The sequence below is a fragment of the Cornus florida genome, unplaced genomic scaffold (assembly GCF_030987335.1).
Source record: "Cornus florida cultivar Cherokee Brave unplaced genomic scaffold, ASM3098733v1 CherokeeBrave_3.0.0_Hap2_Chr06, whole genome shotgun sequence".
NCBI classification, from domain to species: Eukaryota; Viridiplantae; Streptophyta; class Magnoliopsida; order Cornales; family Cornaceae; genus Cornus; species Cornus florida.
The window spans coordinates 97,701,870-97,729,464 of NW_026775576.1; the positions used below are offsets into that span (position 1 = coordinate 97,701,870).

The 27,595-nt window shown below is 36.4% G+C and overlaps 2 protein-coding genes across 2 annotated transcripts; both read left to right on the top strand.

Annotated features, from left to right (window-relative positions):
* Positions 1-8,427: 8,427 nt before the first annotated feature.
* Positions 8,428-10,990, top strand: LOC132314678 (putative receptor protein kinase ZmPK1). Its single transcript, XM_059813510.1, has one exon. It carries the CDS (start codon positions 8,428-8,430, stop codon positions 10,834-10,836), a length of 2,409 nt encoding a protein of 802 aa, XP_059669493.1. The 3' UTR covers positions 10,837-10,990.
* Positions 10,991-14,122: 3,132 nt separating this feature from the next.
* Positions 14,123-17,352, top strand: LOC132313199 (putative receptor protein kinase ZmPK1). The gene has a single exon (XM_059811882.1). The coding sequence runs from the start codon at positions 14,642-14,644 to the stop codon at positions 17,036-17,038; it is 2,397 nt and encodes a 798-aa protein (XP_059667865.1). The 5' UTR covers positions 14,123-14,641; the 3' UTR covers positions 17,039-17,352.
* The last annotated feature ends 10,243 nt before the right edge of the window (positions 17,353-27,595 follow it).

The window sequence follows — 27,595 nt, forward strand, 5'->3', positions numbered from 1 at the left end:
GCATTCATGCAATGCATAAGAATACTGCTAGCACACCATGCATGAAAATGCATCCAATGCATGCAATAGTGCCCATTGTCAACCCACAATGAAGATGTCCAGTTGAGTGCTCGAAACCAAATATCCTGAGACTACTGCTATGATTTCGAGCAATCTACCTTCCCTGTCGAGTGCTCGCTGCTGCCTCCAATCTTGCATGCACTCACTGCCCAATTTTAGAGCACTCTAAATTTCATTTGGAGTGCTCTAAATTTTCAGCCCATCATTCGCAGCTACTGCCTCTATTTCGAGCCCTCGAATCCCAATTTTGAGTGCTCGAACCTCCTCCACATCTTGCCAATCTCTCTGCCCCAAGCTCGAGCACTCTAGCTCCCATTTGGAGTGCTCGAGCCTAGCCAACATGCCCACCATGCAACAAACCCGGCTACCACCAAACCCAATCTCACTTCTATCTCTTCAAACCATGCACCCCATTCCCAGCTCCGGCCAACTTCCCTTCATCAACCAACCAACACCATTCCCTCAACCTCATGCCTGCCCAAAACCATCTCTCTCTCTCTCGGCACTTTCATGTAACTTGCATGCCCCTCGAAAAACAACTCCAACCACCATGCAACCCAACCTCCATCAACCATGTTCCCACGTCCTCCATGCATAACCATGCACCGACCAACCTCACAACCCACCCTCTCGGCATCTCCATCCACAACCCCAACTCTCTAACAACCCACTCCATGCCAATCCCAAGCCACCCCACAACCTACAATTTCATGCACAAAGCTCCCCTCACCTCTCTGCCATATTTTCGAGCACTCGAAGCTAAGCTTCGAGTGCTCGCAATTGCTTGAGTTCTCACACAACAAACACCCGAGCCCACTGCCCCATTTTAGAGCACTCGAAGACACACTTCGAGTGCTCGAACCAAGCCACCTCTCTTTTAAACACAACCTCAACCAACCAACTCCCTCTCACTCGGCTCAACATCTCCACAACTCATCAACCTCACCTCACAACCCTCTCCCAAATCCACTACACCTCTCTGGGTAACCATGCACACCATCCTCCAAACTCAACCTCTCGGCACCCTTAAGCTCCAACCCAACTATCCAAACCCACCACCTCATGCATGCCTCCATAACCAAACCACCACACAGGAAATGCATTCATGCATGCACCACCACTTCCACCCCACATTTCCCACCATGCATGCATGCATGCACCTCTCCATACATGCTTATCCATTTCCTTCCACTCCCCATGCATGCTTACCCACCCATCTATCAATCTCTCATCCACATCTTCCATTAACCACAAATAATGGGCCTTGTGTTCTGCAGTGTTGGGTAAGTGTCTACCCTCTTTTTCTTTTAATTTTTGATCCATGGAGGATGGGATTGCTTGTGTGAAGGATTTGTGATTGTTTGGGAGTTGTGTATTGCATTTGCAGGGCCAAATTTTTGGATTTTCTCCTCTCTAATCAACCTTTGGCCCTCTTCCTTTTTGTCTTGCACACCACGTGTTTGACGAATTGCCTAAGCCAACTTTATCTCTCTAAATGCACGGCTTTTGGCATTATTTTGTTTTCCATTTTACACTTATGACTCATGTGTGCCAATTTGTATTTTGTATGGATTTTTACCTTGCAATCACATTCAGGTTAGTATTTTTCTTTCTGTTTTGATTTTTCTTAAGAGACCTATGCTTTCACCTGTGTACATTAGTTCTATTTTGATAGGTCTTCATGTCCAAGTTTGGGGGACGCCGTTGCGCACTCACATGGCTGAACATCTACGTCGTCGTCACTCCACTTGGTATTATTGTTCTTTTACCCTCTTTGCGCTTATTTTGATTTACTTGTCTTCACACATTGAGGACAATGTGACTTTCAAGTTTGGGGGTGCAATAGGACATTTTTGGTTTTGCATTTAGACATTTTTGGTTTTGTATTTTTGCTAAGCAATGATAGTATAACTTGGAACTTGTCGGAGACGAAGCATATGTTTAATACCTTGTGTATAGAAGCAATTGACATTTTTGAAAATAAAGAAAAATTTGAGTTGAAATGATCATGTAGATTCAAATTAGTCTGTATAAATGTCTCAATTAAATTCTCGCTGGATTTGACACTCTTTTAAGCTTCACAATGCACAGATGCACATTGGAAACTTAACTGTGAGGCATGCAACTTGATCGACCTTGACCTTGGCCTAGTTAATTTGATTTGATGAACCTGATAGATGAATATCTTTGGCATGATTTAAGTTGTCTATAAAAAATAAAAAAAAAAAAAAAAAAAAAAAAAACTGAAAAGGAAAGAAAATAATGACCAGTTGACGTTCGTAGCCTTTCCAACTCGAGCTATTAAGCCCTAGGAGTGTCTCTACACTTAACACCCTAAAGCCATCTGGTTTGGGAGTTGTTGGCCTAACGCTTGCTACAAGGGTTGGTTAGAAAGCTTAAAGGACTTAAACATTGCACGGTCATTCAAAAAAAATAAACTGGTAATAAACATGGTTCGTTGGAGTTCGTAGCCTTTCCAACTTGAGCTATTAAGCCCTATGGAGTGTCTCTACACTTAACACCCTAAAGCCATCTGGTTTGGGAGTTGTTGGCCTAACGCTTGCTACATAGGTTGGTTAGAAAGCTTAAGGGACTTCAGCATTGCACAACCATTCTATGTTTCGCTTATGAGTTGCAATAAATTGTCAACAAGCAATAAAAGTTGTCTTGTAAATAAATTCATGCCTTAGGGACTTCATTTAAAAGGGAATTCAGTGATTTGAAAACTCGTGTCTTGGAATTGGAAAAGAAAGTAAAAGCCGCATGTTGAGAATCCAATCCACTTTCACTGAAGTTTGAGTTGATTTCCATTTAAGAAATGATAATTGAGTTATTTATATGGACTATGATGTTGATATATGTATGTTGAAATGTGTTTAGTATCAATGCTTCATATATGCAAGGTAGTCTTCCCAATGACCCTATCTCCAGGTCTTTTTCTGTTTCAAGTTATTTTTGAGCTATGTATATACCTTATTTTACCATGGATGATATTTTTGTAGTAGCAAGCCCATGGTTGTCTTTTCATTAAATTTTTCATTGTAGTTTTGCTAAGGGACTAGCAAAATGTAAGTTTGGGGGTGTGATAAGCGCCGAATATTATATATTCAAGCGCCCTAAATTGCATTAGTAAAGTCCGTTGTATGTTAATTTATGTAGATTATCTTCATTTCAATGTTTTTATGCATTTTGAGGTTCATTGGCCAAAATGGAACAAGAATAAGGCCTTGTGGAATCTTGAGCAACAAAAGGTGCCAATGCTGAATTCTGGCAGCAGTAGAACCTAGACTTTGCTTGCCATTTTGACCTTCCAAACTCGAGAACTGGACTTCCCTCATAACATGAAAGATTTAGAGCTCTGAATTAGCTTTCAAAATCTTCAAACGGTTTGTCATTCGGAGCTCAGAGCAGAGAGTTATGGCCTTGTTACCAGAGGTGCGCAGAACTGCCTGGCAGCAATGAAATTCTGCCTTGATCTTCATTTTTGACCAACCATCCTTAAGAATTGGATCTCCACTAAAACATGAAATATTTAGAGCTCTGAATTAGCTTTCTAAATCTTCAAACGGTTCATCATTCGGAGTTCGGAGTGCAAAGTTATGGCTGTTTAACCAAAGTAGGTCTGGGCGGAGCAAGTGAAGCATGGAGCTTTTTACACTAAATTCGAGTGCTCGAGGCCTTGCTTAGAGTGCTCGAATTTTGGGCAGAATGCCCTTCGAAAATGGCTCATTTCAGCCCACTTGCACATTGGTTTCTTCATTTTGTTTTCCTCTTTAATGAAGTGGTTGGAGATGTTGGTTGGTGGCCTTTTGGTGGTAGATAAGAGGGATATGAGCCACACAATAGAGGGGAGCTTCATTCTACAAGATTAGAGGAGAGAGAAGAGAGCAAAGGAAGGAGAGTTCTTGGAGCAAGAAAGGGGAGCTCGAAAATGGAAGGAGGATCCATGGTTCTTCTTCATTCTAAGGCTCCCATGTGTAACTAACTCCTCCTCTAGGGAGGTAATGGAACCCCTCATTGTAAGCATGCTTTACTTTTGATTCTAGTTTGGGAAAAATAATGTATTTTTGTGTTGATTCCATAATCTAGAACTCTTACTTGATGTAATGAATTGATTTTGATTTAATGATCATGTTGGACCTACTTTCTTGTCTTAGAATGTATGTTTTCATGGTTGTATGGTTTACATTTTCATGGTGACAATGAAGATGAGATTTTTGGAATGGTTTTAATGGCATGTTGTTGAGAGATTTGATAGGCCATAACTTAGGTTCTTCCCTTGATGGCTTATTCTTAATTCTTAGCTTCATGTGCTCTTATCATGTGATTGATGGTTTGACAATTTCTAGCTTAGTGAACATGTCTTAAATTACACTTTAGTTTAGGTAATTGAGCATGTAAAATCTTTGATAAATTGTTCTTGCCTATTGATTCCATGAATCCTTTGAAGGTAATGTAGTAACCATGAGTAACTACTTATCATAGCCACATATTTATGTTGTTTTTCCCCGAATGAATCATATTCTAGCATGTTTATATTGTAGATGGTGAAGTTACTTCCCTAGTCTCTTTTACCGACATTTTATCTCTTTTAAATTCTTGCAAGTTCTATTTTATGCATTCTAAGTTCTAAGTTTAAGTGACAAACAACCAAAACCGTCTATAAACCCCTTATCATTCTAAGAACAATTCTAGACACTTAGATTGCCATAGACTAGCGCAGTCCCAGTGGTTCGACTTACCCGACCAATAGCCCTATTTTACAATGATTCGTGCTATTGCGAAGGTTGATGTTTAGTTGATCAACCGATCACACATTATCTCTTTCATTTAAGAGTTTAGCGTTAATGACATCGATGCGCATTATGAACTGTATTCCATCTTAATCTGTCTCAAGGATACCATTGAGCTGTGTTTTTAACTAAATCTTAGTTTGAATCACATGCGCATATGGGGTAGTCTTGCACAGGTGCGCTTGATATGGACAAGTAAGTTGGAAACAGATCATACGTATGATAGATTTGATAGCTACTCTAAAAGTCACTAGGACGGATTATTTTATGATCTCAATGATAAAAGTTGATTGTTTACACTCACTGTTTATCTATAGGAGAATCATATTATGAATCACATACCTATTAACATAGTGTTAGAGAATATGGTATGAGTACCAGATGTACTACATATGAACCCACTTAGTATAGAGATTTAGAATTATAGATGAATTCTTTATTGATGCATCAGCATCGTCTAGTACACAGATTCCTTCATCGGTACATTGATGTAGTGGGAGGATAATTATCCAATCCGACAGAATCATGTTTTTAGGTGAGACCGTTATGGACATCCCTGTTAAACATGAGTTGGACCCAGTAAGCTACACGGAAGCGCGAACCGATATGGATACAGATCGTTTTGGCAAGTTACTATGAAATCAGAGTTGGAATCTATGTATTCTAATAAATTCTGGGATCTTGTAGAACTTTCTAGTAGGGTGATTCCTATAGAAGGCAAGTTAATCTACAAAAAGATACCAGAAGATTTCTTAGTGAATAAATCATGAGTGTACAAGGGAATGTCATTATTTTTCTGATTCTATATATATTGATGACATCCTACTCATATAGAATGATGTGGAAGTTTTGTCATCAATAAGGAGGTAGTTGTTCAATTACTTTTTAATGAAGGATTTTCAAGATTTAAGCTATATTCCTATGATCAAGCTTTTGCAAGATCAGCTTAAAAGGAAAATAGGCTTATCTTAATAATCCTACATTAATAAAGTTTTGACCAGGTTTGGTATGCATAACTCAAAGAATGAGTTCTTGCTTTATTGATATGGATTGCTTTCTCTAGTAAGTAGTTTTCCAAGACTAGCAGAAGAGATTGAGCAAATGAGACTGGAACTATATGCTTTGGCATATGGGAGTCTCATAAATGCCATGGTCTATACCAAACAAGACATCCGTTACATAGTAGGGATAGTCAGTAGATATCAATCCAATCCTGGACTTAATAACTGGTCTGTTGTGAAAAATATCATTAAGTACCTAAGGAGAACCGATGATCTCATACTCATTTATGGATGTGATGATATGGTCCTAGTCAGGTATGTTAGTTCTGATTTTCAATCAGAAGTAGATACTATGAGGTTCATGACTTAGTGTATGTTCACTCAATGGAAGGGAAATCAGTTAGTAGATTGTTAAGCAGATTTCAACTGCGGACTTAAACCTGCAGGTGGAGTACATTGTAGCCTTAAAGGGGGCAAAAGAAGCCTTTGGGTTTGATCTCACTGATTTAGAGGTTGTGGAGTATACTAGCCTACCTATCGAGTTAAATTGCGATAATAGTGCAGAAGTAGTCCAAACAAATGACCCAAGGTTCCATAGAGGAACAAGGTACACTGAGAGGAAAGTATCATGTTCTACATGATATTGTCCGACAAGAAAATATGCTCATGGTTAGATCATTGCATTGGAACACAACTTTGTTGATCCATTAACAAAGGTGTTATCGATCAATGGTTTTGATCATCACCTGGATAACATTGGAGTTAGATGCAATTTGAATTAGCTATGAGGGCAAGTGGGAGCTGTTGGGATTTATATGTCCTGGCATAGCAAATTCCTATCTGGATTATAGTGACATATGTTTCTGACGTTTCTGAAATATTTATGTTTTATACAATTGGTGAATTCAATGTATTATGTTTCGATTCATTATAGAATTGATAGTGTCCATTTGATTACAAGAGATATTTATATATATGTATGTGATGGCAATCAATGCATGATATATAAATAGTAATCATAAATTGTTCATAGTCAGTAATTATGGATGGACTCATAATTAATTAAGACTTGAACTGGATCCGCGTTAGGTTGAGATATATTGCGAGAGCCGTCGTATGTAATTGCTCCCTATCACCGTCATGATATTTGACTCTTAAGCATGAGAAAAGTATAAACTCTTTTATTCATTAATAATTACTTTGATTTGTTCGGCGGATTCTTCGGGATCCTTAGACCGACACTTTGGGTAGTTATGTAATTAATAGTTAGAGGGTTATATTTTCAATATTTGTATCATTGTTACTTGTATTTATTTTGTATTGATTATGGTTAATCACAAAGTAATTTCGAAGGCCTTCGTGTGTTTTTAGACAAAATGATTTATTATATATTTATTTATTTAAATTATTATTTTTGTCAAACAAATGTTTTATTGTGATCGAGCCAGAAATAATCAAAGGTACCAAAATAAATATATTAATTAAGTAGTCGGATTGATGGCTTTATTTATCCGATAACTAATTATGCATAGAGGGGTCAAAGTGTAATATTGACTTAGAGGTTATTTATTATTTAATTGGAGTTCAATTAATTTCTTTTAGTGGAGTAGAAATTAATTTATGAATTAATTGAATTGGGTCCATGGACCGGGCCAATTATTAATTCATTGTAGCCAATAAAATAATAGGCCCAATGGATTCTCACTCATAGCCCAACTTGATATTGGAATCATATTAGATTTGAGACATGTAAATTAGAGATTGAGAATGATTTGTTATTTCCTTTTCTTTACCTTTATGTTGCCTATAAATATACACGGTTTATGAATATTTTAGGGGTGATTTTTGGAAGAAGGAAAAAGGAATAAATTTTCTCTCTTTAGAAAATTAGGGTTAGTATTCTCATCTAATGGAGGCTCCCACAAGTCTAATTTTTCAAGGTCATTCATGAAGGCTTATGAGTGATTCCTAAAGGTAAGACCATTACCAAGAAGATGAGGATCTATGGAAAAAGTGTCTAGCAAAAGGGATCTACAATAAGTGAGAACATTCACTTTAGAGGAGAAATCTAAGATTTACTCAAACCTTGATGTAAGTATTCAATCTTTTAATTGAATGATACATCATGTTTTATTTTTGCATAAAACTTATCTCTATGTGATGAATCAAGATCTATGAATTAAAATCCCTCAAAAAGTTTTTAACACTAACACGTTTCCCAACAAATATATTATCAGAATTTCTACTAATTATAATTTATTAAACACGGACATCATAGTGGATTTAAACTATTGGAGTATTCAAGTCTGAGAATAATTATTTTAATAAAAAGCATTGTAATGGATATTTTTTTTGCAAGTATATATATTCTTCTCAAAGAAACAACAAAGCTAATCAGACAAAAGAAAGCCAGCTATGTTGACAATTTGGAACCTATGGGGGCAGTTTCATCCAAAATGTTCCTTGTCAGCAAAATGTTTTCGTTCTTCTTTTACATATATACATTAGACAATAATGCTCAAATAACATATTCTTCTCAACAACCAAGTTCTGAAGCAAACTCTTGAATCATAATGAGAAACCAAACTCTTTCATCTCCTTATCTCATCATTCTTTTCTTGATTCTCATCTCTTCTGCAACTTCAAAGGTTCAGAATTATTTGGAGAGAGGCTCTTTTCTATCAGTTGAGGATGCCTCAGACCTTATCACCTCCCCAGACAATTCATTCACTTGTGGCTTCTATAGTGCGGAAAGCAACGCTTACTGGTTTGCAATTTGGTTCACAAATGCCAGAGACAGAACAGTTGTTTGGATGGCGAATCGAGACAAGCCTGTCAACAGCCAGGGTTCCCAGATATCTCTAAGGCGGAATGGAGCCATGGTCTTGACCGATATTGATGGCTCAATTGTGTGGGAGACTAATACCACCTCCACTGATGTTGCTAGAGCAGAGCTTCATAATACAGGTAACCTTGTTTTAAAGGATCCACATGGTAAAATTCTCTGGCAAAGCTTTGATTTTCCAACTGATACTCTTTTGCCTACTCAGAGCTTTACAAAAAGCAAGAAGTTGATAACTGCAATGAAAAATGGAAGTTTTGCTTCTGGTTACTTTAGTTTACTTTATGATAATGATAATGTATTGAGGTTGATCTATGATGGGCCTGAGATATCAAGCCAATATTGGCCTAATCCTGATTATGAGATGTACCAAAATGGAAGAACAAACTATAACAGTCGCAGAATTGGTCTGTTGGATGATATGGGTGGGTTTCAATCCAGTGATAGGCTTCATTTCAATGCTTCTGACTTGGGTTTTGGTATCAAAAGACGGCTAACAATTGATTTTGATGGGAATCTAAGGCTTTATAGCTTGAATGATTCGACAGGATGGTGGGATATAACATGGCAAGCTCTTACACAGCCATGTAATGTGCATGGGATATGTGGGAGATATGGGATTTGTGTTTATACACCAGAACCAATGTGTTCATGCCCTCCTGGTTATGAGGTAAGAAACTCAACTGACTGGAATGAAGGTTGCAAACCATTGTTCAATCGAACCTGTTCAAACTCTGAGCAGGTGAAATTTGTAGAGCTTCCCCACACCGATTACTGGGGGTTCGACCTTAATTTTACCACATCTATCTCACTAGAAGAATGTAGGGAAATCTGCTTGGGGGATTGCAGTTGCGAGGCATTTAGCTATAGGCTTACAGGATATGGACAATGTTACACAAAAAGTGCACTTTTCAATGGATACCAGTCTATAAGTTTTCCAGGCACTATATACTTGAGGCTTCCGACAAGTGTGCAAGCATCAGAACCCACAGTCCTATATGGTTCTGATCCCAAATGTGGATCCAGTGTAGTTGAAATTGGGGTGGATTCTCCCGCCATGTTTGACTTAAGCAAAGAGGTGAAATGGGTTTATCTTTACTCGTTCGCTTCAGTAATTGGAGCAATTGAGCTTTTGTTTTTTGTAAGCCTTTGGTTTCTTTTCAGAACTGGTGTGCCCAATATTGTTGAAGATGGATATTTGGAGCTATCAAGTCAGTTCAGGAAGTTTAGCTACAGGGAGCTTAAGAAGTCAACCAATAATTTCAAGGAAGTGCTTGGAAGAGGAGGCTTTGGGGCAGTTTATAAGGGTGTATTGTCAGATGAAAGGGTGGTGGCAGTGAAGAGATTGGGAGATGTGCTACAAGGGGAAGAAGAATTTTGGGCAGAAGTGAGTACAATAGGAAAAATCAATCACATGAACCTAGTGAGAATGTGGGGATTCTGTGCAGAAGTGAGGCATAGACTCCTAGTCTACGAGTATATCCAAAATGGTTCATTGGACAAGCACTTGTTTTCCACAAGTTTTCTTGGATGGAAAGAGAGATTTAAAGTTGCAATTGGGATGGCCAAGGGTTTGGCCTACCTTCACCATGAGTGTCTAGAATGGGTTATCCATTGCGATGTGAAGCCTGAAAATATACTTCTAGACGGTGATTTTGAGCCCAAGATTGCGGATTTTGGTCTAGCAAAACTGTCTCAGAGAGGTAGCCAGGGATCAGAGGTCTCTCGCATTCGAGGGACCAAAGGGTACATGGCTCCAGAGTGGGCTTTGAACCTTCCTATCACTGCAAAAGTGGATGTCTATAGCTATGGAGTTGTGATTCTTGAGATTGTGAAGGGAATTCGACTTTCGAATTTGGTGATATTAGAGGATGATGAAGTACAGGAGGCGGAGCTTACAAGGTTTGTCAGGATGGTGAAGAGGAAAATTCAATGTGAAGAAGACTCTTGGATAGAGGATATAGATGTGGATCCAAGATTGAGAGGGCAATTTAACAGGTCCGAAGCAGTGAAACTGGTTGAAATTGGTATTTCCTGCGTGGAGGAAGATAGAAGCAAGCGACCAACAATGGATTCAGTGCTCCAAGTTCTACTAGAATGTGAAGATGAATACAAAATGCATGCTCCAGACGATGAGTAATGAAATTCAGCTATAAGTGTCTTCTTTCTTCTTTTTTGTTTTTGTTTTTGTTTTTGTTTTTGTTTTGTTTTTTTTAAGGCCGTTATTGTGAATAATATAAACGTTCAGTTAGAGTAGCTGAGTTTACTGTATTTTCAATATAGATGAGAGTATAATAAATTCCATGTAAACCAAGATTTTGTTATTGGATAGTTAATGACAATATAGATCAGGAAATTAAAACAACTTTTTCTAAAGCAATTTAACTGCTTCATGCATCAGGTTAAAATGTTTGTTGAGCTGCTTACATAGGCTACATAGCTCTGGAAGCAGCCAAAATAGCTTTAAAAATATCCCTTCCTGGATGAAACTTGTGAGCTAGGGTGTGCTGCAACAGGTACCATCTATTGGATGGCATATCTTCTAAAAAAATTCTAACGTGCACCATATTTTCAGTAGAAATGTAACACGGCATGAGAGACAACGATGATATATAAAGATATACGTTACCTGATAGAATCCCTGTATATATATGTGGAAATGAGAATCCCTCAGTAAAGTTTTCCTGAATGGCTGTAGTTTTATCATTTATGCAGATAAATCACAAAGATTGCATAAAAACAAACATTAGCAAAGTGGTAAACATGTTCATGTGAACATGATGATCATATCAATTTAGGTTCTGCATATATATAAATATACATATAGTTTGTGATCTTACACATTTGGTTTTTATAAACTTTCTTGCCCATTTTATCTCATGCTCTGAGTCTGACCTGGTGTCCACATTCCACAACCTTTCTTAAACTCCATTTATTAACGGATTAAGTAATGAGAGTGTTTAATTCTCAAAAGGGCTCATTTGGATACATTAATTACACAAACATTAATGCTCGTTTGTTTGGATGTGAAATATTTTTCTGAAAATATATAAATATTTTATTTTTTGGTGTTTGATTATCGTAAAATATTTACGAAGAAAAAAATATTAAAATGTAATAAAAATAACTTACCCATCAATTTTTGACAAGATATTTTATATGTCCGATAGACTCGATCTCAATCTCAATCTAAACCTTTGCCAAATACAAAAAAGTAAAAATAAAAAAAAAATATTATACCTGAAAAAAAACATCTTTTCCGACATATATATATTTTACTTCAAAACAAACGGAACCTTAATGGTTCCAACCTTGTGATGTCATGCTTTACATTAAGGGTTAGTTTGTTTGGATGTAAAATATTTTTTTAGTTTTTAGTGTTTGGTTGTCGTAAAATATTTATGAAGAAAAAAATTATTAAAACCTAACAAAAATAACTTACCAATCAATTTTTGACAAGTTATTTTATACGCTCCACCCGATGGACTCGATCTCAATCTTGACGTCCCAGACCTTAGCCAAACAACAAAAAGTAAAAATAAATATTTTACCCGAAAAAAGAAAATATTTTTTCCGTCCAAACAAATGGAGCCTTAATGTACAAAACACTGTTACTGAGACCAAAGACAGACCAAAAAAAAGGAGAGCTGTGAATAAAACTGATCGAATATCACCAGTTTAAAATTTCATGAAAATGTTACTGATTTAAACAGGAGAAAATATAGGGATCAGTCGGGGCTCCCCCAAAACTTCTATTCATGATTTAGGATCTGATTGGCTTGAGTAAAAATCCATTCTGAAATTAACAAGGATTCCATTTCCTGGTAAAGGAAATTTCTTTCATGCCGGAGGAAATTCATCACCTAGAAACTCAACCATCACTCTAAGAACTCAACTGCCATTAATAATAATAATAAGGTACATCGTACAGGTTGATTTCTATTCATTTATGATGTTTCCTATCAGAGAGAGAGAGAGAGAGAGAGAAAGAGAGAGGACAAGAGACAGGAAGAGGGGGTTAAACTGAGCTTACAAGTGGGATCTATGCCAAAATACATCTGTTGTATGTGCATGATAATGGCGAGCAGGAAGTGATGAGATGATAGGAACACAAGTACCTTAATTCTATAGCTCGAATCACCAAATCGAGTAAATGTCTGGCCAAATGATCCTTTTTAAACCCGTACTGATTATTTTCCACTTCCTATCTAGCTTATTTCTTACCAGATTCCTAGTGTTCTACCAGAATAGGTATATTTTAATTTTGATGAGGCCAAGGGGAAGGAAGACCTAAGAAAATTCTATCGAAAATATTAAAATTCTTCATACGTTTTTTTTCGGTAACTGTTTTCTTCGTACAGTTTCTTCTTTTAACTAAATTGTCATATATTCTAAAAACAAAAGGAGTGTGACATTTGTAAGAGGACAATAATCAGTACATTGTTTCAAATTGTGCGTGTGTATGTATTATACATGAAAAAGTGTTTCCTAAAAAATTAGAGGTTAAATGGGGAGGTCTTATTGCAGAAACTATGAAGTTCTGTTTGTTTTTTTTTGTTTTTTTTTTTTTTTTCTTGTTGCTGTAATGATGGATGATTTATATGTTAGTTTTTTCCCAGAAAATGACTTTTTGTTTCCTGGTTTTATGTTCTGTTAATACAAAAATCTACACGCTCCGGAGCCCATGGAGATTCCTGCAAGTCAAGTCCGGATCGATTCCTGCAAGACGAAGAGAAGTGATGACCGGTGTGGTGCCGGTTGGGTGCACTTCGACGATCAAGTTAATACTTGACGATTCTCTCCCCGATAAAAGATTCAATATGGGATTTATGGCGTACCTTTTTAGGTTGACTGATAACTTCTTTTATAGAAGGATTTATTTTCCTTGTTCATTCCGGATTGTTAGAGTCATTAGATGGGGTAGTAGTTGTTATTTCTATCTCCTTAAGTTCATCCATTTATTTTGAGTCTCTAGTCGAATATTCCGTATCATGTTCTTTGATTGGATTGTGGAGCAAGATTGAATGTGGCTGAAATTTTATTGTAGACAACTTGACTTTGACCAATTTGCTAAAAAGTCTTCTAATTTTTAACCACATGACATTCTTAATCAATTAATCAATAGCCACATATTAAAATTAGTTGGTCTTTTTGATGTGGGTACGTGTATAGGACTATCTAGTCGAATATTCCGTAACATGTTCTTTGATTGGATTGTGGAGTAAGACTGAATGTGGCTGAAATTTTATTGTAGACAACCTGACTTTGACCAATTTGCTAACAAAGTCTTCTAATTTTTAACCACATGACATTCTTAATCAATTAATCAATAGCCACATATTGAAATTAGTTGGTCTTTTTGATGTGGGTACGTATATAGGACTCCAAAACTGTAATGTTCATGTAAGTTGTCATAATGAGACAGAGAGTCCTACCAGAAGTCTTTGGACTCCCCTCTCCAATATTTCTTGCAAGTCTTCCATGGTATCTGGTAGTCCAAAGACTCATTCTTGGTTTTACAAAATTTATTTTGAAGGACCTCAATAAGAAGATGAAGTTCACGAATATGACTACTGTATTATCATAATTCTATAAATTAACTTCTACAACACGGACATCATTATGGATTTAACCTATTGGAAAATTCAGGTGTGTGAGCAATTATTTTTTTTTATAAAAATAGCATAGCAACGCATATTTTCTGCAAGCTTCATCATTTGTCTATGAGACCTATTTTTCTCAAAGAAACAATAAATTTGGTCAGACAAAAGAAAGCTGCCGTGTTAGACTATGTGGAAACTTTGGGCAGTTTCATCAACAATGCTCCTTGGTAACACAATGTTTTCCTTCTTTATGTATATTCATTATACTATATATAATGCTAAAAAAAACATATTATTTTCAACCACCAAATACCAAGTTCTGAACCAAACTCTTGAACCATAATGAGAAACCAAACTCTTTCATCTACTTACCGTTTCATTCCTTTCTTCATTCTCATCTCTTACTTCTCTATTTCTTCAACTTCAGAGGTTCAGAGTTATTTGGAGAGAGGTTCTTCTCTATCAGTTGAGGATGACTCAGGCCTTATTACCTCCCCAGACAATTCATTCACTTGTGGCTTCTATAGTGTTGGAAGCAATGCTTACTGGTTTGCAATTTGGTTCACAAATGCCAGAGACAGAACAGTTGTTTGGATGGCTAATCGAGACAAGCCTGTCAACAGCCGGGGTTCCAAGATATCTCTACGGCGAAATGGAGCCATGGTGTTGGCCGATATTGATGGCTCAATTGTATGGGAGACTAATACCACCTCCACTGATGTTGCTCGAGCAGAGCTTCATAACACAGGCAACCTTGTTTTGACAGACCCGAATGGTAAAATTCTCTGGCAAAGCTTTGATTTTCCAACTGATACTCTATTGCCTTCTCAGAGCTTTACAAAGAGCAAGAAGTTGATATCTGCAATGAAAAATGGAAGTTTTGCTTCTGGTTACTTTAGTTTACTTTATGATAATGATAATGTATTGAGGTTGATCTATGATGGGCCTGAGGTATCAAGCCAATATTGGCCTAATCCTGATTATGATGTGTACCGAAATGGAAGAACAAACTATAACAGTAGCAGAATTGGTCTGTTAGATGATATGGGTGGCTTTCAATCCAGTGATAGGCTTCATTTCAATGCTTCTGACATGGGTTTTGGTATCAAAAGACGGCTAACAATTGATTTTGATGGGAATCTAAGGCTTTATAGCTTGAATGATTCGACAGGATGGTGGGATAGAACATGGCAAGCTCTTACACAGCCATGTAATGTGCATGGGATATGTGGGAGATATGGGATTTGTGTTTATACACCAGAACCATTGTGTTCATGCCCTCCTGGTTTTGAGGTAAGAAACTCAACTGACTGGAATGAAGGTTGCAAACCAACGTTCAATCGAACCTGTTCAAACTCTGAGCAGGTGAAATTTGTAGAGCTTCCCCACACCGATTACTGGGGGTTTGATCTTAATTTTACCACATCTATCTCACTAGAAGAATGTAGGGAAATCTGCTTGGGGGATTGCAGTTGCGAGGCATTTAGCTATAGGCTTATAGGATATGGACAATGTTACACAAAAAGTGCACTTTTCAATGGATACCAGTCTATAAGTTTTCCAGCCACTATATACTTGAGGCTTCCGACAAGTGTGCAAGCATCAGAACCCACAATCCTAAATGGCTCTGATCCCAAATGTGGATCCAGTGTACCTGAAATTGGGGTGGGTTCTCCTTCCATGTATGAGTTAAGTAAAGGAGTGAAATGGATTTATCTTTATTCGTTCTCTTCAGTAATTGGAGCAATTGAGCTTATGTTTTTCATAGGCGTTTGCTCTCTTTTCGGAAGAACTGGCGTGCCCAATATCGTCGAAGAAGGATATTTGGTTCTATCAAGTCAGTTCAGGAAGTTTAGCTACAGAGAGCTTAAGAAGGCAACCATGAATTTCAAGGAAGTCCTAGGAAGAGGAGGCTTTGGGGCAGTTTATAAGGGTGTATTGGCAGATGAAAGGGTGGTGGCGGTGAAGAGATTGGGAGATGTGCTACAAGGGGAAGAAGAATTTTGGGCAGAAGTGAGTACAATAGGAAAAATCAATCACATGAACCTAGTGAGAATGTGGGGATTCTGTGCAGAATTGAGGCATAGACTCTTAGTCTATGAGTATATCCAAAATGGTTCATTGGACAAGCACTTATTTTCCACAGGTTTTCTTGGATGGAAAGAGAGATTTAAAGTTGCAATAGGGGTAGCCAAAGGTTTGGCCTACCTTCACCATGAGTGTCTAGAATGGGTTATCCACTGTGATGTGAAGCCTGAAAATATACTTCTCGACAGTGATTTTGAGCCCAAGATTGCGGATTTTGGGCTAGCAAAACTGTCTCAGAGAGGTACCCCGGGATCAGAGGTCTCTCGCATTCGAGGGACAAAAGGGTACATAGCTCCAGAGTGGGCTCTGAACCTTCCTATCACTGCAAAAGTGGACGTCTATAGCTATGGAGTTGTGATTCTAGAGATTCTGAAGGGAATTCGGCTTTCGAATTGGGCGATATTAGAGGATGATGAAGAACAGGAGCCGGAGCTTACAAGGTTTGTCAGGATGGTGAAGAGGAAAATTCAATGTGAAAAAGACTCTTGGATAGAGGATATAGACGTGGATCCAAGATTGAGAGGACAATTTAACAGGTCCCAAGCCGTGAAACTGGTTGAAATTGGCATTTCCTGTGTGGAGGAAGATAGAAGCAAGCGACCAACAATGGATTCAGTACTCCAAGTTTTACTAGAATGTGAAGATGCCTAGAAAATCCATGCTCCAGACAAGGAGTAATGAAATTTCAGCTACAAGTGTCTTCTTCTTCCTTTTTTGTTTCCGTTTATTTGTTTGTTTGCTTTTGTTATTTATTTATTATTTTTTTTTTAAGGCCTTTTATTGTGTGATTGTGAACAATATAAACGTTCAGCCAGTGTAGCTGAGTTTACTGTATTTTCAATATGGTTGGGAGCAGAAAAAAATGTACCTAACTTGATGATGCTTTTCTATGTGTTGTGCTATAGTAAATTCCATGTAAACCAAGATTTTGTAATTGGATAGTTAATGACAATAGATCAGGAAGTTAGAAGTGTTGGGATTTATATGCCCTGGCATAGCAAATTCCTATCTGGATTATAGTGACATATGTTCCTGACATATCTGAAATATTTATGATTTATATAATTGGTGAATTCAATGTATTATGTTTCGATTCACTATGAAATTGATAGTGTCCATGTAATTAAGAGAAATATTTATATATATGTATGTGATGACAATCAATGCATGATATATAAATAGTAATTATAAATTGTTCATAGTCGGTAATTATGGATGGACTCATAATTAATTAAGACTTGAACTGGATCCGCGTTAGGTTGAGATATATTGCGAGAGCCGTCGTATGCAATTACTCCCTATCACCGTCATGGCATTAGACTCTTAAGCATGAGAAAAGTATAGACTCTTTTATTAATTAATAATTACTTTGATTTGTTCGGCGGATTCTTCGGGATCCTTAGACCGACACTTTGGGTAGTTATGTAATTAATAGTTAGAGGGTTATATTTTCAATATTTGCATCATTGCTACTTGTATTTATTTTGTATTGATTATGGTTGATCACAAAGTAAATTCGAAGGCCTTCGTTCGTGCCTCCCTCTCTCTCCCCCCTTCTCTGTAAACAGCGATCAACAAACCCTTAACCATTTCCGTGCCTTTTGTGTGACGAAGTAGACGATGTACAGCGAACAGCGACCGGCGACCGGCGACCGGCGATCAATGAGCAGCGACCAGAGGGGAGCGACGGCCAGCGACCAGTAAGCAGCGACCAGAGGGGAGCGACGGCCAGCGACCAGTTGTTCAGTTCTACCAGGACGAAGGTACCTTTTCATTCTTGAATGCTTTCTGTTCATCTTGTTCCTTTTGTTGCTTAACAAAATCATGAAAAAGGTGTCATCCTTAGCAGGATTTTTGCTGATTTGGGTTCTAACTATTTTTTATTTTTTAATTTCTGTGAAAAGAGAAGAATTTTTTTACTAGAAGGTGTTTAAAGTTCACACCCAATTTTTCTTGCCTTCTTTTAGTTTCTACCCGATTCATCACCAACTGTTTGGCACTGAAAGCCATTTTCTCTCTGGTCGTTCAGTTATAGTCTTTGGTGTGTTCATGCCTATTAATTGTTATATATTCATACATTTTTTAACAAATTAAATCTTTATTCATTCTACTATGTTCCCTAATTTTCTTCTCTAGTATGGATGCTAAAAAAATTTAACAATTTTTTTTTTTAGGGAAAAAATTAGATTTCTATGACCAAACTTGAACAAAATTGCTCTAAAATATGTACACAAATATTTTTAGATTATAATGGAATCGGTGATATTTGAGAAAAAGTCTAACGAAAATGTCCAAATTACGTACACAAATAAATATAAATGACCAAAATATACACATTGCCTCACTCAAGCAGTGTTATTGTCGGTCCCTAATGTCGAGTCGTGTCACCTAACCTACCTTGCCTAATAATAAGTTTATCAATCGACCAGAACGCATGAGTGCAGGATCCAAAATATCAGCTCTATTTGTTACCTGCAGTTCATGAGATTACGAAATACTGAATTACTAACTCAGATAATAATTTAAGTTAACTGAAATTTTATTAGTGAAGTAGCTATTTGTTGGTGGCATCTGAAGCATGGTTCATAGACACGGGCACAAAAAAGTCTGCTATGACTCAGCCGGTGAGGAAAACTATAATCTGAAGACACTTAAAATGTAGAAACAATAGCCCAGAATTATATCTGACCCTTCAACAAAGTAAGAAGTTCTGAAGAAACAATCTCCATGCCAAAAATATAGGGACCAAATAAAACTCTGCTAATTATTGAATTCAAAACCTTCTAAATGCTCACAATTGCCTGAACGTGTGACCAAAAAACTAAAAGTGTGTTTAATTAAAGGCAAACATAAAGACCTTTATCCGTTCATCACTACTAAATCCATCAAGCTAATTGAGTAACTCTAACATTGTCCGTTGGACCTCTCTATCCCCACTGACTTCACTGCATTGAAAGAAACAATTTACAATCAATTAGTCACATTATGATATAACTTCTTAAGTATTCAATCCAAAATCCATTACACCAAGATTCAGAAAATTGCCAAGGCAGATTAGAAAATTACACATAAAATAGAGATGTGGCATACCTGTCAAACCGCTTTATGCTTATAACATCAATTTCATCTATAAAAATAATGCAAGGAGATTTATCCTTCGTAAGCTAAAAAGCACCACGAACAAGTTTTGCTCCATCCCCAATGAACATCTATGAACAGTACAAGTATGATTTACTACTTCAATTGTAAAAAATAAATCCTAATAAACATTTAAATAAATCAACCAAGATATATTCTTTGTTATGGATGTCAAAAAAGTATAGAAAATTTATTTTTATAATTCTGAATAATGTTCTTGTCAATTTTATCAACTGGAAAAGTGAGTTCCATATAACTACTTAAGACATTTACACAAATGTCATCTCCTTAGTTTAAGACCAGATACACTTTAGCAGAATTTATTTGTTTACGAGTTCAAACGTCTCTTAAGATCTAAACTAAAAGAGTAAATTTCCATTATACAAGTAACAAACAGAAACAAGAAATAATATATCCATTTCCTGATGTACCAAAAAAGATAAAAAGGGAAAGATTAAGTACAGGAATACTTGATACAAATTCATCAAAAGCAATTAAAATCCAAAACTAAAAAAAAACATATGTTTCGAAAACTGAATTGACAAGCTTTTCAGGAAGGGAAAACAAAAGTCTTTGGAATCTCCAAAGTTAAATATGATAGGGATTATTACATATAAATGGGGTTAGTGCACCATATTTACTAAGAGGCTAAGTCAAAGTCCCATAATTTGTCTAAAATGAGTTTGACCCAAAAGCTGAGGTAGCACATGGATTTCAGCAAACTCAACAAGAAGATTATGTTCCAACCACATAACTTACAACTTCAAAGACAACAAGAGGTGGACCAAAAAAAGGATGCCAAAAACTTCAAAGACAACATAAAGATCAAAAACTTTAATTTGTCTACTAATGGAAAAATAATATGTGTGTGTGTGTGTGTGTGTGTGTCAACAAGAGGTGGACAAAAAAAAAGATGCCAAAAACTTCAAAGACAACATAAATTTCAAAAACTTTAATTTGTGTGTGTGTGTGTGTGTGGATCAACAACTTTAATTTGTCCACTAATGGAAAAATAATGGTGCGTGTGTGCGTGCGTGCGTGCTTGCATGTGTGTGAGTACGTGTGTGTGTGTGTGTGTGTGAAATCAGAAACTTTCTAACAATGTAGCGACTGTCAGATAAGACAGATAGTTTTAGCAATTATCTAAAATGCAGCGACTGTCAGATAAGACAGATAGTTTTAGCAATTATCTAGAGATAAGTAAACCTTTGAGTCAATATGAAACATGGACCATCACTGTCATTATAGTTTATTATTAATTATATGTGGACCTTATGGTAATGTTCAATTAATTGTGTGGTCACTAGTCACTGTTTAATTCTTGTGCCGTTATTTTCTTTTGATTATATATGTCATTTGATGTTGATTTCTTCAACTAACTGATCACTCTCTCATGTCCTACATTATGATCAGCGCTTTATAGGTATAGATTAGGAAATATGGTGGAGGTGGCTGATTTTTACAAAGGAACTCCAAAACTGACCTTTATATGCAGAAGGAAGCTAATTTTAACTGTAAATATAGACAAAAACACAGAAAAGACCTGCAGTTTGTGGTGTAGAGGGGATCACAGATACTGAGCAAGGCAAGAGGCGAACTAGTCGATTTCATGAGCCATGCTGACAATGACAAGAAACCTGGTCAGTACATAATTTACTGGGAGATCAAAGGGGAAGTGGAAGAGAGGGTTCTGAGCGAATGCTGCAGGGAAATGGATGCATCTTTCGTCGATCATAGATACGTTGTGTTGAGGAGAACCAACTCAGTTGGGGCTCTAGCTTTGCATTTTGGAGAGAGGGACTTTTAAGAAGATTTTGGAGTACTACATAAGAAATGGGGCAGCAATGAGCCAGTTCAAGACCCCTAGGTGCACCAGTAACCAAGTCCTGTTGAGAATTCTCACTTTGGGAATATATTATTACTTGGGGAATGGCCCAAGTAAGATGTATGGATTTTGCCTTTGTGGTTTAATGGAAAAACCAGCTTAACTTTCCAAAAAAAAAAAAACATTCTCTCTCTCTCTCACACACACACACAGAGTAGAAATTTGTTAACAACAGTACTTTGTTAACAAAGTTTCTCATTATTAAATGTCGGAGATGCCATCATCTTCCTTTCTTATTTATGAATTCTGGACACATTCTTTCTCTCTCTCACACACACACAGAGTATATAAATTCTGCATGGCTGTTTATTGTCCATTGAAGGAAGGAACTTTTCATTATATTAGAAAGAAAAAAACACTAAATTTATACACATATAAAATTGACCAACAGACCCCCCCCCAGTAATATCTGGATTAGCAATGCTTATTGTTGATGAATCATATATAATTTCTTTTAAAGAAATGGACAAATTTTTATTTTATTTTTTCATAAGCAAGGAATGAACTGTTTCATTAATTACATCAAAATTATACAATTACATTTTATATATGGAATTATTACCAATTAACATTTCATTATCCATAACATTAATTATATAATTCAATACTAAACAAATAACAAACTTTATTTATATATAAGATTGGGTGATTTATAATAGAGATTTTTACATTCACTATTCAAGTATCTACTTTAGGAAAATTTTGCCTTTGTTGGTGGAATAAAACTGAGTTTTAAAAATTAATTTTGTTACGCACAGGAGAGCAACATTTTGTTACGCACATTTCAAACATAAACAACAAACAGAGCAACAACAATCTTGATTGCAGAATAGAAATTATATATATATGATTGCATAATAGAAATTATAAGAGGAGAATATATATAAATATAACCTAGATGAAAATCAGACATCCAATTAGGAAAAAAAAAAATTATAACACTAAATCAGGGCCATAATCATCTAAAAAATAAACGTGTGTGTCTATAAGAGAGAGAGAGTATTTACCATATTACTACAACAACAATAAATGAATGGCAGAAGTGGAGAAATGCTTCGCTGGGTTACAGAGAGGGGCAGAGAGAGAGGGCGCACTAATGACGGTTAGACGTGGAGAAGTGATTCGCTGTTACAGAGGGGGAAAGAGAGAGGGCTTGAATGAGGGTTAGGGCTCAACGACTATGCTTCAATACTGTTACAGAGAGGGGGGGGGGGGGAGGGGGGAGAGAGAGGGCTCTTCACGAATTATTGTCTAATAGGCTGAATAAGGAGCACTATGATCCTCTAATTGAGGAAATTGCTGCTAAGGTCTAGTTTTGGACTACTAACTACTCATCTTGTGCTGGAAGGTTACAACTTATAAAGTCTATCCCATTCTTAGTGTAAGTTTATTTGGCTTCCACCTTTGAATCTAGGACATTCAAACTTCAAACACACAATCAATTAATAACCTAAATTGAACTGGCCCACAAATATTAATAACATCAGTTTCTCGAGTCAAATAAATAAGTTAAGAATTATCCTTTTCCAAATAAAGTTTTATGACAACACCATGATAATGATGATTTTTATTTTTGGGAAACACCGGTTTTATTGCTTCTACAACTAAATAACTACACAAATTTTCTAACCTTCAACGACAAAAACACACACACAAAAGAAAAAAGAGATATTAAAAAAAATGAAAATTTTGTTGTTTGTATATTAATAAATATTCACCAGCCCACTTATTTTATAGTCAACTTCTCTTTACCACTTTTTACCCTTAATCGATGTGGGACAAAGTGGTTTCATTACGGTCTTGCCATATGTGGTAAACCATTGCTGTAAAAGATTAGTGTAACATGATTTTGGTTTTGAGTTTGCTGTCTTTGTAGGGTTGAGCAACTCTGTGTGGGGTTGTTCCCCTTCCCGGCTTTGGTGCCGCCAACAGGGAAAATGCATATATAGAAGTGGGTATATGATTTAGGCTTCTTCTTTTTTCGCATCCACTATAACAGCTGCTCCTACGAACGTTCTTTCTGTAAGTTCCAACCCTTCACTGTAATTTATCCACAGCGCTTCTTATCTTTCTTAGTTGTCTAAGCTTTTGTCGTATTCTTATTTGAATGATTTTCACTAGGCCTTGGGGGCCAAAGTGAGCCAGCTTCAGTAGAAAAGGAGGGAGGAGTATCGTATCACTTAGAGTGGGTAGCATCGATCATCGGTAGGCGGCCAACCAATCTCTTATCAAGAAACCACTTTGTCCCATGTCGATTAAGGGGAAAAAGTGGGAATGAGAAGTTGACTATAAAATGAGTGGGCAGGTGAATTTGATATATCAGTCCCTTTTTGTTCTCCAATTTGGGCCACAGAGCAATTTGTATAAGAGGGAAAAGAAATAAAGAGTTTTTGAAAGTTAGTGCAACGACCCTAGCTGATGCCAAAATTTAAAAAAAAATCGGCATAACCTCCCCTAAAAATGGACTTTCAACAACCTGTCCCAATACATAAAACACATAATATCATCCAGCATCCCATTCATCCATTCATTATACCTCAACATATTTCCTCTCATGGTGGAACATCCACACACCAATTAATCTAAATTCTCATAATTACAGTCCCAAAATACATGGTTAAGATTTAAAGTCCCTGTCTTACAACGTTACATGATACAATTGCATAGAAACATATACCATAATTCCATTAGTTTTATTTACATCAAACAAAAGATAAGTTCGTTCTTAAGTTACAAGGCCATGAATACTAACTTAGTTACATCTCCACAACTATGAATATATATAAAACAATCAAAATACAAAATAGCAAACAACTTTCTAACAACTTTCAAGCTTGAGGTGGATTGTCGTCCACCGGTTCATTTCCAAGACTTGAAAAAAATAATATAAATAGTAGGGTGAGCATAAAGCTCAGTAGGTGACACTTAAGACACAATTCTTGTGTCCTTGTGAATCCAAACAAAGCATAGGCCAATGGGAAATATGGATCATGCAATATAGGGAATTAAAACAATATGCACGTCAATTCCAATTATAAACCATGCAGTACAATGAAATGCAATGCATGCTAATGCCACTCCCCATTTTCATTCACCAAACCATTACTTTCAAATGTTAATACAGCCCGCCCTTTGGTAACCCCGCCGCGACACGAGAGGAGGATTGGCTATCGTCCCTAGACCTTTGGTAACCCCGCAGCGTCATCGAAGGGCCCGAATAGCTCAACCACACTAGGGCGACTTCCTAGTCCCCTCTAGGCTATATTAACCTCTGGCCTGTTGGTAACCCCGCAGGGACCGGGTTTATCAAAATTATTTGACAAAACTCTTCTCCCAAAATTTCCCCCATTTTCATTTCAAGACAAATTCTCCCATTTCATGCATCCCAATGACATGTGCATGGATGTACATATAATCTCAATATTATGATAATGGGAAATTTGGCATAATTTAAATAAACATGTTCTCATTAGTCATTTTCAGCATGATAACACATAGTGGGCATGATAAAACAACATCTAAACATATTTTACACATGAAATAAGTCATAATCAAGCTCTTGAAAATTCTCTAGACATCATTCATACAATCATAGATATAATTAACTCCCAATTAAACATGTTTGACACAACAAGGAGATGTAATTCACAATAGAACAAGAAAGGAGTGGATTAAGATGCCCCTACCTCAAAATGAGCAAAATCCCTAGCAATGGGTTCTTAAATTCGAGCTCCCAAAGAGGACCAAAAGCTGGAATTTATGGTACTAGCACGTAGAGCTCGTCGTACTCGTCGTTTTGCCTTAAACGACTCTCAAATCAAGGATTGAAAGAGCAATCAAGATTTGAAGTTGTAAAAGAAAAAAGAAAATAAAGAGGAACAGAGAGGCTGCGGGAGAGAAGAAAGCAGAGAACAAGAAAAAATGAAAAAACGTGGTCTTATGACCACTTAAAACAATTGTGGGCCCCACCAATTTTTATTTTATTTTCTCTTTTTCTTTTGCCTTTTTAATTTACAGACATTACATTCTCCCCAACTTTAAAAGATTTCGTCCCCGAAATCAAGATATACCTAGAGAAGAAAACAACTTTGGATATTTGAAGCGAACCTCCTGTTCGAGCTCCCAAGTAGCCTCCTCGACTCCGTGGTGTCTCCAAAGGACTTTTACCATTGGTATCGTTTTATTCCTCAACACCTTCTGTTGTGTGTCAAGAATCTGAACTGGTCATTTCTCGTAGGAAACATCATCATCAATGTCTACATCAACCCAACTCAAAATGTGAGATGGATCTGGCTCGTACTTCCGTAACATCGATACATGGAAAATATTGTGGACCCTATCCAACTACGGTGGTAAAGCAAGTCTATAGGCAACCTGTGATACCCCCGGATTCCCGAATGTGGGTTGGCCAGGCCCACGCCCGAATACCCGAGGATATCAAAACAAATTGATAATAAACGAACACATAGTACAAAAGAATAAAGAAGAATAAATAAAATGCTGACAAGAAACTAAAATGATAATCTAATAATAAACCTCAGAATATATTTCCATTAATTAATAAAATCTTCTGATACAACTGATCCTCCAAAATATAACTTGGGAATCCATACTGTGTGGACCCCTAGAAAATCCAAACTAAACAAATGACAGCAATAACTGTCTAAATCAGGAAACTGAATCATAAAGGAACTCCTATATAGCATCGGAAGAATGAAGTAGACTAATCCCCACTCAGCACGAACAACCTCTACTCCTGATGAACACCTGAAAAATAATGGTGGGTTAGGTCCACAAACAAGTTCTACTCTACTACAGTCCAAACAGAGATCCGATACACGTATACATCCTAGTCAATCCAACAGTAACTAGTAGTCCGTATATATATATATACACACTAAAGGAACCTCACTAGACTATAGGGTTGTCTCAACCTGAATAGTAGGCAACATGCAAAACGCACATATAGTGGGCATGAGTACTTAGACCTACCAGGGTACACAACTACACTATATTTAGCTACACATCCCTGGCGATATACGCACCCTAACCACTGATCCTGAGACTCAAACTCATATCATGGCACTATACTTATATATATATAATCTAGTAACCATCCTATTCAGTATAAATTAATCCTCCATAAGTCATTCAACTTGTTCAGCTGACCTGACTTGAATATAAGTAGGACTTAACATTTTAGTTAATCCATTCCCTTATATAAAATAGGTAGGACTTAACTGATAAGTTAATATGTCCCCAGAATGCCACCGTCCCATACCGGTGCATTAAACCACACAATCCAACAATTGATGTAACGATTAAGGAAATACATCAAACAATCCAGAAATAACTATGATAATATGATATCAAGTTATCACAAAATAGAAATGACTTATTATTTATTTAAGCTTCCTATATCATATGTCCTACATAAACTGAATCTTATATACATGATGATATTTTATTATACCGTAAAATAAGCATTCTCCATATCCAATTCATCCTACACATTTAATCTCAATTGCTAAAACATATTAAAAGATTAAATTCATTCGTTTGTTTAAAACATTCAAATAGTAAGCATCATTATGATTGAGTCTATTTAAATTTATTTAAACCCAAACCTAGTTTCTATTTAATGTTCAGGAATCCTAGGCATGTTTCTACGTTCCATCATTCCACAGATATGAAAAATACATAATTTAAACATGTAAAAATTCACACCAGAAATCAAATCAAAATCATGCATTTATCAATTCATAACACAAGAACAGATTTGAACAAAATTCATAAAACCTATGTTCTAATGGGAAGAATGTAATACCCGTAATTTTAAAAGTATAGTCTTGGTATTTATTTATTTGTTTTAATTGTATTTTTTAATTATTTAATTAATTATCTGACTAATTGCTTATGTGTTTAATTGAATTAGGTATTACTTAATTATTTGATTATGTGTCTATGTATTATTTGTATTTGTCTATGTATTATTTGTTTAATTAGATTATGTTCTTAAATGGTGTTTTGATTAATTGTAAATTAAATGTTTTCTTTTCTTTTATTATTTTATTTTATTTTTCTTTTATGGTTATGGTTAGTAGTAATGGGCCAACCAATTGGGTCCCATGGACTACTTGGATAGGAGGTTGGATGTGTATGGATTATTACCCATGGATAGTGTA